Source organism: Agelaius tricolor, unplaced genomic scaffold, assembly GCF_023055355.1.
Source record: "Agelaius tricolor isolate 1412-34295 unplaced genomic scaffold, bAgeTri1.0.p SCAF_1, whole genome shotgun sequence".
Lineage (NCBI taxonomy): Eukaryota > Metazoa > Chordata > Aves > Passeriformes > Icteridae > Agelaius > Agelaius tricolor.
The window spans coordinates 17,579,016-17,597,223 of record NW_027269261.1 but is presented as its reverse complement, the minus strand read 5'-3'; the positions used below and the strand labels follow the sequence as shown (position 1 = coordinate 17,597,223).

The window sequence follows — 18,208 nt, the reverse complement described above, 5'->3', positions numbered from 1 at the left end:
TGGCAGGGGGTGGAGAGATGGGAGGTGGTATGGGAGGGACCGAGGGAGGAGCCATGGGCGGGGATGTGGGAGGAGAAAGGGGAGGGATTACTGAAGGGGAGGTTTCGGGAAAGGAGGAGGGACCAGGAGGGGGAAGGACGAGGGGGTAGAACATTGGGAGTGGCCGAATGGCAGGAAGGGGTTGGAGCTTGGGAAGAAGGGATTCTGGGGAGAAGAAGAGGGCTTTCCCGCCATTTCGGCCATGTGGCTGCCTCCATCTTGGGCCCCATAGGAGCCATTTTGGGGAATTGGAGGCGACTGGGAGCAAACTGGGGACTTAGAAATTAGGGTTTTGGATTTTGGGGTTTTAGAAACTGAGGACCTGGGGATGGGAACAGGGGAGGTAGGGGAAGACGAGGAGCCCCTAAGAGACTGGCCAGGACTCTTAGGGCGGGGGGGCCGAGGATTCTGAAGGGGGCCAGGGGACGAATGGTCACCCTGCACGGGGCTGGAGCGCACTGCACCCTTCAGAATCCCGGTTTTACGTTTATGGGGACGGGAAGGAGGGTTGGGGTAGAGGGAGAGGCGGAAGAACTGGGGCGTGAACTAAAACTGACCGAAGGTTTTTCTGAGTTTCCTCCTGCTTTCAAGATAGATCGAATTTGTGAAATCCAAAAAGCTAACGGAGAAAGCGAGGTGTCTCCTGATCTAATCAAGTTCGATAACTTGGCATTTGCCCTCTGCCAAAAGGCAGGATCCTTAATTAGATCGGGGGAGGCTTCGGGAAACTCAGAAAAAAGCCATTGGATTAATTTTTTAACTTCCTTTTTATCAACGGAACAACCCCCCCCAACTAGGATACCCACAACTTGGTAAAACAGCCCCTTCTGAGCTGCCGAGAGCAAAAAGTTCGCACCCATCGCTCGATGTTATAAGTGGCAGCGGCGGTAAAGCCCCCCCGTTCCAGTAAACGCGAAAGAAAGAAAGAAATAAGGGTGCCCACCCCTGGCCCCTGTCTAGAGAAAAAGAAGGGTGGTGACGAAACACCAATAGAGGGGAAGGCGACAGGGAGAGTAGCAGAATACTCACAAAGTCCGGAGGCGACAAACGAAAAGCTGGAACGAGGGGTTTCCTGCGACAGGACGACTCCAGGGTGCAAGGAGCTGCTGTCCAGGGTCCCTGGGGAGCGCCACCTCGCGAACAAGGTCTGCTCGACCACAGGGTAGTTCCGCGACTGCTGGGATTCTCGAAATCCCGTCCGTGGGGTCCACGAGTCCGAAAAAGGGGGGGCCCCACGCCGGGCGCCAAAACTGGAGCGGTGGCCGGTGGAAAGTAAAACGCCCAGGCTAGATAAGTGTCCAGCCAACCTCCAGCCAGTAAGGCACTTCCCCAACCTGAAGTCAGGGCCTTGTGCCCAAGGCGATGTCAGGCCTTGCGGACGTGTGGCCGCAGTAGAGAGCTCCGAAGTCGCAGGATGAAATGAAGAGGCGACCCTCAGTTTCTTCGGGGGGGTGGTTTTATTGGTAGGGAAATGTGGAGTTTTTCGGTGGAAGAAGCTGAGAGCCCCGAGGCAGGGAAAGCCTCGGTTTTACAGAGGGTGGGAGGGGTGAAAGATAGCAAATCAGAGAGGGATACATTAAGGATTGGCATGATCAGAGAACCCATCAAACACAGTTGCGGGAGGGACCCTGGCCCCTAACCCAATCACTCAACACCCTGGCCTGAACTCTCTAGAAAAAGAGGCAGGGGTGTCGAGTGACAGGCAGGCTGCCAGGGGTGGGGAACAAGAAAGATAACCAAGACAACTGAGGAGGGGTTTGGGGATTGACACAAACTGGTAACAGGGCAGGACCTTCTGAGAGAACAATGGGGGGAAAACTGAACAAACATAAAACACACCACAACACTCTTCCATCCTGACTGTTTGTTCCTCTGACACCATTCTTTTTTGTTGTTGTTGTTGTTGTTGCTGCAGGAGCAGCTGGTGTTGGGATAGGGAATATGATTGCATTTTAACAAGTTCTTTCTAAGCTAGGACATTACCCAGATCTCATTTGCAATTTGGTCTATGGTGAAATGGGGTGAGATGAAACAGGAGAGTCTAACAATAATAACTGGGTTGACCTTCCCTGAAACAAAAGTGAGGAATGATGAGGGGCCATACCCAGAAAAGATAAATGAAATTTTCAGGCCTTTTCATGAACCCCAGAGGTTTTTTCTGGTCTTTTGTTCAAGTTTCCCTGTTTTGCAGAACGCTCCTATTACCCTCAATCTCATAAAATGATATTTTGAACCAAGACTTCAGCAGTTTCATCCCTTATATAATTCTGCTGTATTGTTAGCATCGCTTTGTTGTTTATAATTTTTCTTTGGTGATGGTCATTTATAGGTACAGCTCACCTTGCCCTTAAAGGAAAAGCCCAGAAGAAAAGACATCATCTCTGATGTCATTGCATTGGTGATGACTTGCCATGTCTATGATTCTGCCGTTTAGCACTGGCTGTTTAACACTTCTTCAGGCCCAAGACACGTAGGACTTTCTATCCTGGTGCCAGTCTAGGCATCTCTTAAAGTTGCCATGAAGCAAATCCTGCTGTAGTAGGTAATTTTCCTAAATCTCCCTTTAACAAAAGGAGATTGTATCTTCTTCTCTGGGAAGATACATCTTGAGTGCTCGCCATAACACAAATTAATTCTGGCTTTTTGGAAATATGAAGAGCCCCTAAATGCGTGTGTAGCAGGCACTGTTAGTATTAATCAGAGATTCATCACTTCTCATATGAAAGAAGTACAATTTCATGAGGGAAGCTTTTCTCTTAAATTTTTATTCTGTGGAAACCATAACATGAATTTTGTCTCAAAGTCTGAACCGAGTAATTTCCATAGAATTTGCATGCACATTTTTGATTGCCTGCAGTGAGAATCCTGAGCAAATTATTTTCCTTTATGATCTGCTAAACATTTGTCTCATTGGAAATAAACTAGGAAGAGAAAGAAGTATACAATGAAGACAGCAGTTTATGGGAGTCTGTGGAAATCTTTGGTGATAGACTAGATCCTAAATATGTTTTTGCTTTTCTCAGTCCTTTGAGGTATGGGCTCCTTTCAATGAGCATGAATAGAGAAGTCCCCATTAATATTAATGCAAGTTATGTATGTGCACTGGGAGCAAAATATACCCTAAAGTCAAATTATTTTATGCTAATAATGGAACTGAAAAGATACTTCCTCATTCCTGGCAAAAAAAAAGTGACAATCGTTCATAGAATTTTCAGCAGGATAATTTTATCACTTGATTTAAACCAGCCTCTGCTCTGACCCAGTGGGAACTAGGAAAAATTCTGGTACCAAAATCCCTGCTGTTGCACATGCAACTGCAATTATTAATGAGTTTTGTGTTCTTCAGGAACCATTTTTCATTGCTCTAGGCAGTGAATAAATAGAGGGGCTTGTGCCAACTTCAAACCACTTGGATGACCTGATCCCTTGAAATCAAGGCAGAAACCCCTTTGCCTCTAAGATTTTTGAAAAAAAAATTTAATTCTGCAGATGTGCTTTAGAGAGAGGCTTGGCCAGCAGTCTGTGGGACAGGCTGCTGGAAAACATGGGCAAGGATGTAAAGAGCCTCTCTGCTGAAGTGCGTGTTGAGAAAACCCATTAGGAATATTCAGACCACACTTTTGTGTGTTAGTATCAAAGAATGCTCTGGGTTGGAAGGGATCTTAAAGACCATCCGGTTCCAACCCTCTTGCTGGGCAGTAACACCCTCCAGAAGACTAGGTTGCTCAAAGCCCCATCCAGCCTGGCCTTGAACACTTCCAGGGATGGAGATGCCTTGTGCTGCTCTGTCTCTGTGTTGTCTCTGAGGAGAATTTCCTCTGTGATTAACTCAGCATATTAATGCTTGTCTCAATTTCACGGGATTTTTTCCTTCCGTGTGGGCTCTGTTATGCTTGGACCAGCTGCGTGTGTCCTCACCACTGCACTGTGTTGTCTCTCCTGCCTACAGTTTCATATGGGATGTGATCCCTTTGCCAAGTCATTCATCATCTGGTGCCTCTCTTGTCAAGAAAAGAACTGTAGGCTTTTGCTGGGGACATATGGGTTCAATATGCTGTTCAAGCTGAGTACTGGACAGCTCAGGAGTTCAGGCGCAGAATGGTACTCTTCTGCCAATTGATGACAGCCGGATTCTGGGATGAGGTGGGAAAAGTGCACTTATGTGGATATCCCTGGGCACCAGCAAGCCCTGCAACTGCACTCTGCAGGCTCCAAGGCTGTGATACCTTATGAAGGCTGACCTAGAACAGAGACTAGACAGAGCTAAAGAATAAAGTAGGTATTTATTAAAGGCCTCAATGGATACACTTTGGGCAGCACAAGAGCCTGGCCAGGGCTACACCCAAGATGAACCCAAAAATGGTCACAAAATGGATGACTGGTCACAAGGTTTCACACTTTTATAAGCTTTGGTCCATTAGCATATTGGAACTAATTCTAATTGTCTAATTGTAACTTTAGCCCATGAAGTCCCATCCTTGTTTTTCTCTCTTCAGTCCACATTCTTTATGCTCTTGGTCCTGAAATCTGGATCAGTTGTCCTTGGTTCCCAGTTAGAGAAGGAATTGTTTTGTCTACCTACTCTGTGAAGAGAGCTTACCATCCCCTAATACAAAGCCCAGACCCACACACTAAAGCACTACAGAATCTGAACAATATAAAAGCTTAAATCTGAGGCATCAGCTGGAACTGAAAAAGAACATTTGACAGTTAAAAAACAGGATTCTGATGTACATGTCTTGACAAGGATCAAGTACAATCCTCTGAAAGAATCAAAACAAAAACTAGTTTGGATAAAGGCCAGAACAGGAGGACTCTGGCTGTTTCTTTCCTTTTTGTAAGCCAATCCCTTACTTGTCATTTTCCCCCACCTTTCCTCTTATTACAGAAAGTGTTCTCTAGAAATGATTCTGTTTTGATGTGTGGCAGATGGCCTGTCCCTGGCAGCTATACTCTACTGAGTGCTGTACAGCAGTGATACATAAACCTCTGCTGATTTTATTAATGTGGTTGGTGATGGGGATCCATAAACCTCTGAATCTAGGCACTGAAATAGTGCAATTGCAACCTGCACAGCTCAATCATCAGTAGTTTCCTACTTGGCTGGTAAAGGCAGGGATGGGAGCAAGCTCCCATGTCTTTTCTCTCATGTGTATTATGGTAATTAAGTAGCTGTGAGCAACTGCTCTGCTTTTGGTTGCATGAGCAGATGTGTGAATGTCAGCAGCAGCATAATTGCAATTTTCCCTCTGTCAAAAGACTGACTGGCTTCTGTTTTGTGTCTGGCTTCTAGTTATGAAATTTCCTCAGAGAAGACATTGTGCAGCCCATGTGCTATCTACTAGACAGCTCTTTAGGAAAATCAGTGGTTTGCAGTTTTTTATCCTGTTTCCGCTGCAATAGTGGCAGACCTCTGAAGGTGTTACAGATGGTCAAGAAAGGCTCACTAGTATATCACTACCACTCATGTGAACATTGAAGTTTTAAGTATTACAGGTTTTAAATACTAGAATAAGCTTAGACTTCTTTGGCAATTGTTGCTGTATCACTCCAGGCAGGCAGCTTTGTAAAAATAGCCTTTGTTCTTTATTAAAGCTAAATGGATCTTCTGCAGTTGTCATTACCACCTGGTTGGAAAGTGTTGACAGCAGTGGGCTGTAATCCCTCCTAGCAACCTGTCAGCATGGTACAGTGAGGACCCAAATCAGGGCAAGGACCTCAGGACCAGCTGGAGGAGGGGTGTGTGGCTGTCCTGTCTGTGCAGAGGTGCTCCCTTTCATGGTAGCCAAAACAGCTCTTCTCAAAAAAGCTGCATCATTTGATCGCAGAGCAGGAAAAGCAGGGAAAAGAAAAATTATATTGAGCAGTGACAGTGCAGAAGAGGTTACAAAAGAGAATAATTGCATTCTTCAGGGCACTCTGAGGGTTGCAGTCAGGAAAACACAATCAGAAGGCACTTATGTGCTTTTTGAAACCAGTTTTGAGAAAGCCTGGATTCTGCATGGTGGAGCCAACTTTTACTTCACTGTCACCTCCTGTCTCCAGGTTTGAGGACTGACAGCTAGTTTTAAATAATTCTTTTAATTCAGACTTTCTTAAATTAATTTAGATCAGATTGATTTTCAGCTTAGTTCATGCACTGCATGTAGGACAGCATCACTGACACTAGTCTGCCTGCCTTCTCTCCCAGGGCTGTGATTCCATTTTTATTCTGGAAGCTACTCTTCAGCTGTGATCCTGGTAACAATTTTGCTACCTCTGGATCCAGTGGGGACAAGCTGCTCAGAAGGAGCAGAGGAAGCTGAAGTAAACTTTTATTCTAAGCTCCAGGCATAAGGGAAGTCCCCTACAGATCCTGCTATGGTAACCATGACTGAATGCTGTCATTTGATTTAGGGGTCAGCTATATAAAAGTGTCTGGGTTTTTGACTCAGAAGTGGTTTAGAAACGGAATACAGATGAAGAGCAAAACAAATGACATAAAGGACAGGACAACAGGCAGCTCTTCAGTGAGTGAGACATTAGGGAGGATTTCCTGTAACATGGAAACAAGGGTAATGTGTGCCAGTAATTGTGTGAGAGAAAATGCATATTAAAATTTTCCAAGCAGATGGTCCAAGGTGAGTGATAAGCTATTTAGATAAAATTTAAGTGGGAAGGAAGCTGTGGAGAATGAAGTGGAAGTATGATGAGATATAGCAAAGGTCAGAAGCTGGCTTTTAATTGCAGAAGCACTTTGGTGACCAAGGGGTGTATTTTCAGCATATGCTGAAGACTTAGTTTTAAGACTTCATCCTGCTGACTCAGTTTCCCTAAACTACTTCCACAGGTGTATTGCAAAGCCCTTCTAATCTGTCCATATGGAATATATTGAAACAAAGTCTTATAAAGCAAATTTGCATCTTTACAAAGGAAATACATGAAGTTAGAGGTGAAGCTGCTTCAAGTGGTGCTTTATGACTCCAAATATGTCTGGGCATTAGCACAAATATTCACACATTTACAAGAAGTCTCTTCTGTGATAGGGTGAGTCAAAAGAACTTTTCTACAAAAAGAATAACTTCACCTTTTGGGTGAGTTTTCCCATAAAAACCAAATTCAGCTGATTTTTCTCCAAGTGGTATTTTCTCACAGTCCCACATATCTGAAGATTTGCTTTGTGAAATAAATTAACTTAAAATCAACGGTTAGAGAAATCTTTAGCCTATGAGCACTCCTCTTTTCTTGAGATCTATCAGATATTCATCGCTTGTGTGGAAGTAGCTACTGTACTAAGGGAATCACTAAAAAGGTGGTTATATAAAGGTGGATTGTGTAGAATATATCTTCTTATAGGACCAGTGAGTTGTGGAGTAGGAGGGAAGTCCATTGCTAGATGACTGCCCTGGGGTATAAGAAATGGTCCAAAGTTACAAGTGATGACAGAGCGAATAATTAAATTAGAAGATTCAGCATCATATGAGCATCTGTCTTCTTTGCACAGACACAGCCAAAAGGTTTGCAATCTTAAATGTGATCTGGGTCTGATTTCCATTTAAACTAAAACCCTTCTTATACTACAGAGAGAGTGCAAAGAAAACTTAGACCTAATCTGGTTATCACCTCAAAGATTGGTGGTGTTCTTTGTAATAGGTAAAAATCACTCTAAAAAGACTTTCGCTGTTGAGGAAGAAGAAGAAGGCAAGTTTAGTTTTTTCCAATCATAATGTTATAGGAAAGTCATATCTGCAGTACTTGGCAAAGGAATATAAGATAAAGTTTCTGCAAGTCACAGTTCTCCTAATATTGCAGCTAGGTAGGATCTGCAGTTGATAATGACCTATATACAAAAGGCCCAATTTTATTTTCTGTCACCAGGCATGCTGTTTATACCCACATAAGGGGTGATTATTCTGATTGATTTGGAAAGGCTGATCATTTCTTTGACCCATATAACTGGTGAGACAGCAAAGTGCAAAATATACCCAGAAGCTGCCAATAAAGTGTCCCTGTGGTTTGCAGTCTCTGCATATCTACTGGAAAGACTAATGTATAGTTATAGCCCAACTCCAGGGAATTTCTTTCTTACAGAGATCTTTGATTTTGTAACTGAAGTGACTATCATGCTATCTTGCAAGAAGACGTGGAAGAAAATATAATTTACTTTGTCTTTTTTTGGTATTATGTAGAATAAGAAGAAGTTTTTCATTCCTTTGGAAACTTCTTAAGATTTCAGAAATGCTCTTGCTCTCATGCTGGCTTGTCTAAGAAGTGGAAAAAAAATTTGAAACACATTTGAAACACATTGCTGAGAATAGCCAGCCACTGTGATAGTGTAGATCCTGATATGCTTTTCCTGTCCAACTGAAGAGAAAGTAGAGGTATGAACCAGTTTGCTTGTACTTGAGGCAGTGCACAGAATATCAAGATATGCAGGGCTTTTTCCTCTGTCTCAGTGTTTTCCCTTAATAAATTCTACCCCAGGGCAAAAAAAAATCTGTCAAAGAGGGCATGATCCTGTGAAAATTTCTGTTTTACCAAATTGGCATTTTCCATTGTAGACTGTCCATACTCAGCATTGATTTTACATTGCAGCTTGACCAGCTCACTTGCATTTCAAAGTAGAAGCTGGAGGAGCTATTGATTGCTTAGCTGAGCAGGTTGAATATGATCTGCAGTCTCCTCTTACGCATTGATTCCTTGTCTCTTTACTCTCTGTATCCTGAATGTCTCTGAACTGTGAGAGGGCTGCTAAATGGACAAAAATATTGATTTCCTTTCCTCTTATTTTATTTTCAAAAGCTCCTTATTTACCAAGAACAGAACTAATATCAGGAAAAGAAAAGATAACAAAAAAAGGCAGAAGGATGGAAGTTTTTGTGTATTTTTTAAAAAACAAAGGAACTTGGTTGAAACTGGAGTCCTGTAAGTTGTGTTTTCATCAAGAAAGGTTATTTGCCTGTATGAAACCTTTGAACTCAGGCTGTTCAGCTTCATATTTTACTATTGTCTGATCGATAATGAACTTCTGGGGTGGTTTCCTAAACGGCTGTACCTCTAATGTTAGGATTATCTGTGATTTTTGCAGAGAAGTTAATGAGCAGTCCCAGCTATGCCAGGTTTTAATGCAGAATGCAATCAGTAAGTCTTTTGTTAGAGTTTTTTGTACAGTGTTTTGTTCCTATTTTGTTCACCCACAAGTGTGACACATTGCGATACCAAGTTTAGAGGGACAGAGGAAAAATTCAAGGAACATAAGCCGGAGTCAAATAAAAATTAGGAGACATGCCAAGAGAGGGATCACTTCAGGGACAGCATTAGTGTCCAGACATTTATGTATCTGCTGATGATCTGTGTAAGCTTAAGACATGTTTGGGATGGCAAATGGGGCAGGTTACAGAAAGGGTAAAACTAGAACGGGTCCAGAACAATCAAGTGTGATAATAAAAATACACAGGAGGTCCTTGATATCTAGTGACATTGGTTCAACTAGTAACAAAAAAGTAAAAGCAAGGTAGAGAGATGCCTAAAAATAATGAAAAAGAGCTATTTTACAGGGAATGTTACTTCTATAAATCAAAGCAATTCTCATGTTGTCTGTGCTCATCATTGTGAAAATAACCATTTAAAAATAAAGAGTGATACAAGTATTTTATGGAAGGAGATGCACTTTTCCTTTAATGAAATATTTGAAATGAAAAAAAAAAAAAGTTCATGTGTGCGGTGGTGTTCACAGGGGTCCCAGGATGAGGGGAGAGACGAGAATCTGACTCCATGTTTCAGAAGGCTGATTTATTACTTTATAATATATATTATATTATATAATATAAACTATACTAAAAGAATAGAAGAAAGGATTTCATCAGAAGGCTTGAAAAGAAAAGGAAAAGAATGATAACAAAAGCTCATGACTCTCAGAGAGTACAAGACAGCTGGACTGTTATTGGCCATTAATTAAAAACAACCATGACACAATCAGAGGCACCTGTTGCATTCCACAGCAGCAGATAATTATTGTTTATATTTTGTTCCTGAGGCGTCTCAGCTTCTCAGGAGAAAAAATCCTAATGAAAGGATTTTTCATAAAACGTATCTGTGTATATGTGTCCTTTGCTTAGACGTGGTAGGGAAAGAAAGTTCTGTTGATAAACCTCCAGATTTCTAAGGATTTGTTCTCTAGCACAGGATTTATGCTGGATCAGCTGTTACATTTGTGCTATAGGGTAAGTCCCTGTACAAAACACTCGCCAGGGTGCAGCTGGGGAGAAACTTGGAGAAATTGTTATGAATATATCCTCCAGAAACATCTATGTTTAGCAACAGTGTCTTGTTGCTAGGTATGGAGAGATCCATGAGAGCCTTTGAAAGTCATTAGTTTGCTTGAGAGGAGCAGTTCTCATTTTATTAATAAGGACTGGATGGTCAGTGACACTCACAAACCCTCTAATATCCCTGCTTGTGCCTTCTGGGCCACAAAACAGGCTCAGAAACTTTGAAACTGAGCAGATGGATGCAACTCTGTCACAACAAGTGGCATCAATTTAACGCATTGCTGTATGTGATGGGTTGACCCTGGTCACATGCCAGGTGCGAGCCAAAGCCTCTCACTCCTCTCCAGAGCTGGACAGGGAAGAGAAAATATAACATAGGAAGGTTCATGTGTTGAGATATGGACTGGGAGAGATCACTCATCAAACATCATGGGCAATGCAGGCTGTAAGTAGAGATATGAATTGAATTTATTACACTAACCAAATCAGAGCAGGATTATGAACCCTTAAGAACACCTTCCCCTCACCCCTCCCTCCTTCCCAGCTCTACCTCCTACTCCAGCAGTGCAAGGAGACAGGGAATGGGGTTATGGTCAGTTTCACTGACCATAACCCCATTCCTGTGAATCACCTGTGGTTTCTTTGGTTGCTCAGGGAGGAATTGTTTCTCCATGCCACTGTGAGGGCTTTCCCACAGGAGACAGTTCTCCACAAACTTCCAGCCTGAGTCCATCTCATGAGCAGCTGCTGAAAACTGCTGCAGTGTGAGTCCATCCCATGGGCAGCAGTCCTCCCTAAACCACTGCAGAGTGGGGTCACTCTTGCATGGGGTGCAGTCCCTCAAGGACAGGCTGCTCTAGCGTGTCTCTCCTCTCTCCATGGGCCTCTCACAGGGTCACAGCCTCTTCTCAGGCACCCCCAGCTCCTCCACAGGCACCCCCAGCTCCTCCACAGGCTGCAGGTGGATTTCTGCATCCCTGTGGATCTCCATGGGCTGCAGGGCCCAGCTGCCTCGCCATGGTCTGAACCACAGGTTGTAGAGGAATCCCCCCAGCTCTGGTGCCTGGGGTACCTCCTGCCCTGGCTTCTCCACTGACCTTGGTGTTTGCAGAGTTGTTCCTCCCATATGTTCTCACCCCACTCTTCTCTGGCAATTACAACTGCACAATAACTTTTTTTCTTTCTTCTTAATTGTGTTATCACAGAGGCATTACCACAATTTCTGGTTGTCCCAGGCTTGCCAGTGGCAAGTCTGTCTTTGGAGCTGCCAGGGCTTGTCTCTGCCATGTCTCTGACATGGTGGAAGCTTCTAGCAGCTTCTCACAGAAGCCACCCCTGCAGCCACACTGCTGGCCATTCAAACCCAATACACTGTCTGAATAGTGTTTAGTAGCCTCTTCACCCCTGGTTATCACTTCATTTATAGAAATGAGCTGTCGCCATTGCCATTTAAAAGTGATTCAGTTTTGTTTTGTTCATCTGACTTGCTGCAGTTCAAGTAGATCTTTTCTTTTTACTATTGAGGAACTTCAGTGTTACTACTTCTGTTTTGTAGTGGAGAGTCACACAAAAATGGATTACTTAGTAGCTTTAACAAAAATGTAGAATGTGAGATGGGTGATCTTCTCTGACATTGTATTTCTCTAATATATACACCTCTCATGATACAGATGGAATGGATAGTAAAATTAAACATCTTTGTCTAAGAATTTAGAAATCAGAGGTGAAAAATGTGCACTCTGTAACTTAGCATTGGCTTTAGCAGCAAAGGGATGCCATTTATGGATAATACCCCTAAAAGCTTGTGAATGCTTTCTCGTAACTTTCTAAAGGGTTTGTCACCAAAATTGCAGTAAAAAGCAAAAACTGTCTAACAACATTTTTAACGTTAGAGAGTCAAGGTGTTACCTTATTATCTGGCCGAGATGTATCACAGAAATCATCCACGCATAGCCTGATTCTGCAGAGAGAATCATTCCATGACACATGACATATACTAGATTTTTCAGATTTTTCATACAGTCAAAACTCATGGAAACAAATTGGGTCAGTGTTCATTGGTCTGAAGTTGTGTAATTCTTAGTACTTGGTGTCCTATTGTATCCGTATTTCTTTGCTTCTGATGTTAAGTACATCTTCATTCTTTGATTTTCGTACCAGTCTTTTCTGGAGGAGATGTCTCCAACTCTGCCAGAGGTAGAGTCTGGGGTAGATGTTCATAGATGGCCACTGGTGGCTCTTTATCTTTTGGGCTATTCCCAGTCTGTTGAGATGTCAAATTCATCAGACCTCATCTAGAGGAACAATGCCCTGGAAAGAAGCTTAAAATTCTTTTTCCCCAGGCAAAGGCAAACAAAACCCCTTGACTAAAGTTATACAAAAATTTTTAAACTGGTATGTTTTCCAACAGGTTGGATGTGCTGATCACTGGCTCAATTGAACTTTTCTGTTTCTCTCTTTTGTTGCCACCATGTTTCTTGGGATATGAGACATTAATGCTGCCAACAGTCAGTACAGCGTTCCACTATCTGGAGGTGGTTTGTTTGGTGATGCCTTTGTGCATCTGGACACACTGTCCCAAACCACCTTCAAGGGATGTTGATCTTTAGTACAGTTTATAGGGCCTGACTCTGACCACCAGCCTGACTTCTTCAAAAATACAGGCTATCAGTTTGCTTACTTCACCTTCAGGAACAGACCTGTATTAACCCTGAGGCTTCAGAGAAAAAAGAACCATTACTTCCTTTGATTCATCAGCTCACTGCTATGTGCTTGTTGGTTTTTAAATCCCCCAACATGCCTATTTGATGTCATCAGTTGGGACCGCCTTCTTCCTCTGGAATTTGATTCAAATTCTCCTGTTTTGAAGTTCTTGTTATTAGAGGTTCAAGTTGTGGGTACTGTTCCACTTTTGTACACCCACTGGTATGATTTAGCAAATCTGTCATTTATGCTCAATATAACAGAGTCATTTAACTGCAGGTTCTCATTGGTGCAATTAACCCTGTTCCTTTAAAATGAGGAGCTGATTGTCTTGGCATTCATGGGAGCGGAGAGCATAGTGCAGTGCTGCAGTTCCTTGCCCTTCCAGAGCAGTACTGCAGTCAATTGATTATTTTGTTAATTGGTTTTGCATCCAGTGTCCTGCTGGTTTATTATCATCTAAGTGACTGTATGCACCATGCAGAAGTATAATGAAAATCAATACTTGAAACCTTTTTTTCCTTGTAAAGAAAGCCATCCATGGGCTTTGATACATGACCTTCATTCTGGTTACAACACAGCTAATAAATTTTTCATAATTTACTTTTATGCTAATAAAGTAGATGCTCAGGTTCTGATCTGTACTTAAACTTGCATCCTAATGAAAAAGCAAGAAATTACTTAGGAATGAAATAAACAGAAGGCTGTTATTGTAGATAAATAAGCCTGATTTTGAGATGGTAAAATTCATGCTATTTTTGTAAGAAAATCTTTTTGTTTCACTAGGTTCTAATAAATATCATACTTCACAGGCTTGAATCATTTAGTGACTGTTATCAAAAGCCTGAGTCCTATAAATGCTGCTTTTTCTGCTTCAGTTAGAGAAATAAGGATTTAAAAGCTGGTTTGAGGCTGCAATGTACGTGGGAATGAGGACTGGGTTCCAAGTCTGAATGTCACACAAGCCGATGGGATTATGGATGTTACAAGATGAGAATGTTTTCCAGTACTTTTCTACTGTTGGACATGCAGACATGTTCTTTTATGTGATTATGAAACCTTGATGTGGTACTTAATGCCTTTGTATTACTGGGGACGCCTACTATTGTTTCAGAAGTAGAATCAGATGCAGTCCCTCTCCTGATCTAGACTACATATAAAAGCAAAAATTTCCTTCTTGGGAAAAAAAGTGCATTTTTCTAACATAGATATCCAGTTAGCAAGAAGACAAGGATTTTACTGAGTCAGCTGTGTGCAGCCCTAAATGGGCCATTTTCCACACAGATCACGGGATTTGCATTATCATTTTCCAAATTTGTTCTTTAGGGATCTTTTTTTCTGTAATATATGGATGTTACCCGTTCTTGGGCTCATTGCTTTCTAAAGACATGTTTGTGAGGAAAAAGGCAAATTCTTACCTTGTGCTGGTTAAGATCATGCTGCGAGCCAGCTGACTAAGGCAATTTTTAGCTCATGGAAAAAGCTAACAAGACCTTTTCCAAAAATTTCAACTCTTTTTTTTTTTTTTCCTCCACAAAAATGCCTGATCTTTTCCAGATTCAATTGTATGATTTACTGTTATTTGCAAATATGAGGAAACCCCCTTTGTTTTTGAGGTGAAAAGGAGGTCCCAGAATTTCTGAGAGTGTTCTTTCTGTGGATGGTGGCATCCTGTTTGCCCTTTCTCCAAGTGAAACATTTAGAAAACAGCCTGCAGAGTGGTTTCAGTTCAGTGAAAATTATGCCTCTTTGAGGGGTGTATTTCCTTGTCTCAGGAAATTATAATGTTATACAAAAAATACACTATGTTGTATTGTGAAGATGGAACAAATCAGACAAACGAGATGATACTGAAGAGGGAAAACAGCCTGTGCTATTTCTGCAAATTGCTCTCTCTCTTCCTCTCCGTTGTCTTAAAAGACAAGCCAGGGCTCCCCAGCATTGCTTTTTAATTGATAGAAATCCTTTTGTACTTAATCCTAATTCAGTGCCTTAATGCAGGCAGGTCCTGCAGAGCCAGCAAGCTTACATGGGAGCACAAACAACTGAAATCTTTTTCTCTGGCATCCCTCTGCATGAGGCTTGTCTTCTGTTCCTAATTATGTTCTCTGGTGACAGCTTGGGGTTTGCAGTGGCAAGCAGAGAGGCAGGGGAGAGGCTGGGAGGGGGGAGGCAGAGCGACATGTGTTGCTCTGTCTCCATGGCATCACTGAGCTTTGTCTTAGAGCTGTCAAACACTGTGCTTATACCTTTCTTTACTGTGTACAGCGACCTGGTGCCATGAGGTACACCTTGTATTGGTCCTGCTTAGTCACTGTCCTCTTACCAGGTTATTTCATATTAGGTTTTTTCTTTACTTTCAATCTGTTCCATTTTTAATGAACCTGCAAAAGTATTGGATGCACACATATAAGTGAAAGAACCAGTTCAGTATATTACCACTTGGTGTCTTTAGTTAAGGAGGTAAAATTCATACAAGAATTCATACAAGTATATTGGTAGAAACCTTTGACACTGCCTTTTCAGGCCATGCTGTGCCCTATCCTACTCTCTGTGAATTAGTATTAGGTTTTCAGGGTTATAGTGAAACAAGAGAGATGTGAGGAAAACAGCTTTTGGCCCCCATCAGTTAGATCCCAGTTTCACCTCTGTCACAGTCACCTCACTGAGCACTGTCTCTTATGTGCATGCTTTAATTAACTGAGATAGAAAGATGCCTCCAAGAATGACTCAACTGTCCTAAGATCTGATTGGACCTTTGGATGAATTTCTCCTGTGTTGATTTTGACTGACACTCTATATATAAAGTTGCTATGACACAGTAGTGTAACTCATATGTATGCATTTTTAATCTGAAATGCCAAAGTCACACATGTAGAAGTTGTTCTCTGAGTTATTAGATTTATTTAATAACCATGGATTCTTTTCAAGAACACACCTAACTAAATGTTAGGGGGTCTTACTGCCTTCTTGTATTTAATGGTTTTAATAATTTTTCATTTTAATTCCTCTTTGATCAGATTTTTTTTCTTTTTCTCTCTCTCTTTTTTTTTTTTTTACAATTAAATTTTAGTACTCTTCATGCTGTCTTGTTTTCAGGTGTTAGGCTGAAGAGTGCAAAATAAGTATGCCAAAGTTGACAGCACCTTTTGCAAGGTCTGTGAATATGTTACTAATATTACAACTCCAGTTACAGCCACTGAGTGGTCTCCTTTAGGAAGGCTCTTTTAAATGTGTACAAATAAGATGGTTATGGTCTGACATTTGAAGTTCCTGCCTCCAAAGATATTTGCATGTTTAACTTTTCTTATATTCAACAGTGCTTCCTTAAATGTCTTGTGGATTTGCGGTGCATAAAGAAAAGGATATCTGAAAATCTGTAATGACTTGTGTTTTATAACCTGTGTTTTCATATCCTATACTTCAGCCAGTGTGGTCAGTTTAATGGCTTTTTTGCCATATAGTTTTCCTTGCCAGTATATTTATTTATCACTTATTTAGTGCAAGGATATTCCTTGAAAGTAGATCATTTTACAAGACATTTTTGAGAGCCTCAGAAGTATGACGAAAGCTCACAAGACCAGATTTTTTTCTCCCAGAAAATTTCTTTGGCATTGTCCTGTCCTGGTGTAAAAAGGGGAGTCGGGGGGATTCTTTTTGATTGATTTTTTGGATGAAAATAAAATGACAAGGTTGCCAGCACGTGTACAGCCCCTATAGGAGTCCTTCACCTCATGTATAATGTTGAGGCATAAATAATCAGATTGTTCCTCCCTATCAGCCAGGAAAGGTTATCTAATGGTCTTTTAATGCCCTGGAGAAAAATCTGGAAAAGTAGAAGTGTGGTTGAGACCTGCTTCCTCACTTTGACAAATGTCTACAGCTTGGAGCTGTGACATATTTGGAATTTGTTAAATAATTTTAGCTTCTATTTTTGTGGCAATGGAAAATACAACTGTGACAAGAGGACTCATGATAATAGTGATGCCTGGAGAGGGGCTCATTCTTATGCTGATTGGTTGGTGTCTAAAACATGTTCAAGCTGAGTTTTTTTTCCAGATAGGTCACTCTGGGGGAGTCTCTTCCCCTCACAGCTGTTGCAGTAGTCCTGGAGCTTTCTACCTCTTTGTAAATTCTGACTGGAATCAGTCCCTGGTTTAGAAGTTGCAAATGAATGACACAAACACAAATAGTGTGTTTTCATAACCCTTATCACTCATGAAAACATGTCTAAAATAAGCTTTTTACATGTGTCAAGAATGCTGAGGTAAAGATGTAAAAATTAACCCTTCCAGGTGAGGAAAGCTGTGCAACAGGAGGGATTCATCCGAAGGAAGCGAGGATATAGAGACATCAATGACATTGACATCAACATGAATGATCCTTTATTTACAAAGCAGTGGTACCTGGTAAGTTCTGAGAGAAAATCACAGTAATCATAACTAAATAATTGGCATTCAAGCCGTTCTATGCAGTTGCATTGTTTTCCAGCAGTTCTTTCCAAATGCAGGACTTGGGAATGGATCCAAGGCTCTGTTGTGTTTGTTTTAATTGTACCCCTTTTATATTGGGAAGATCCAGCACATTTCAAGAGATAAATTTCATTTCAGTCAATGGAAAGATCCTTAGAAGGCTTGAAAGAGAACTGTATTGATGTCCTGTGGGCATTGCTGGTGTGCTGATGTGACCCCTAGAACTGCATATGAATCATGTCTTTGAGCTGTTGCCAGGTAAAATATTGTTATGGAATTATAACAAAAATTAAAATGTATTTGCTAGCAAAAGTTAAAGCTTTTCTTATGGAAATTTGAATAAAATTTGTCAAAAAAAGAACAGCTGAAAATGGGTGAATTTTGGCTTAAGCTAATGTCAAAGGAAATTAATATTTTGCTTAATTGTTTCAGTTTTTTTGTGTCAGTTTTTTTAGAGTGAGAAGTCTTTAGTCATGAAAGAAAAGTTATATTTTTACTTGGAATTGAAATGATTTTTTAATTTAAAAAGTTGATAAAGTAATTCTGGTCAGTTTTATTGTTGCAACATATTTATGATTAAATACTCAGTAAATGCAGTACTGCCTTGTTAACTTAAGAAGGGTATTTTTGCTTAAGAGTAATGTTTCTTCCTCTTATTTCATTTCTTATATTTCATTAATCCATCCAATATGGCTGAAGGTTTTTTTTTCTTCCTGAGGCAAAAGTTTTCAAATGAATTGGAGG

The 18,208-nt window shown here is 41.3% G+C and overlaps 1 protein-coding gene across 4 annotated transcripts in view; it reads left to right on the top strand.

Moving 5' to 3' along the window:
- The window catches only part of PCSK2 (proprotein convertase subtilisin/kexin type 2), a 111,959-nt gene that overhangs the window by 41,331 nt on the left and 52,420 nt on the right, over positions 1-18,208 (top strand). For all 4 annotated transcript variants that reach the window (XM_071425241.1, XM_071425229.1, XM_071425221.1 and 1 more), the window contains one exon: positions 17,288-17,401. In XM_071425241.1, coding sequence (XP_071281342.1) covers positions 17,288-17,401 — 114 coding nt within the window. The remainder of the gene's footprint in view (positions 1-17,287; positions 17,402-18,208) is intronic.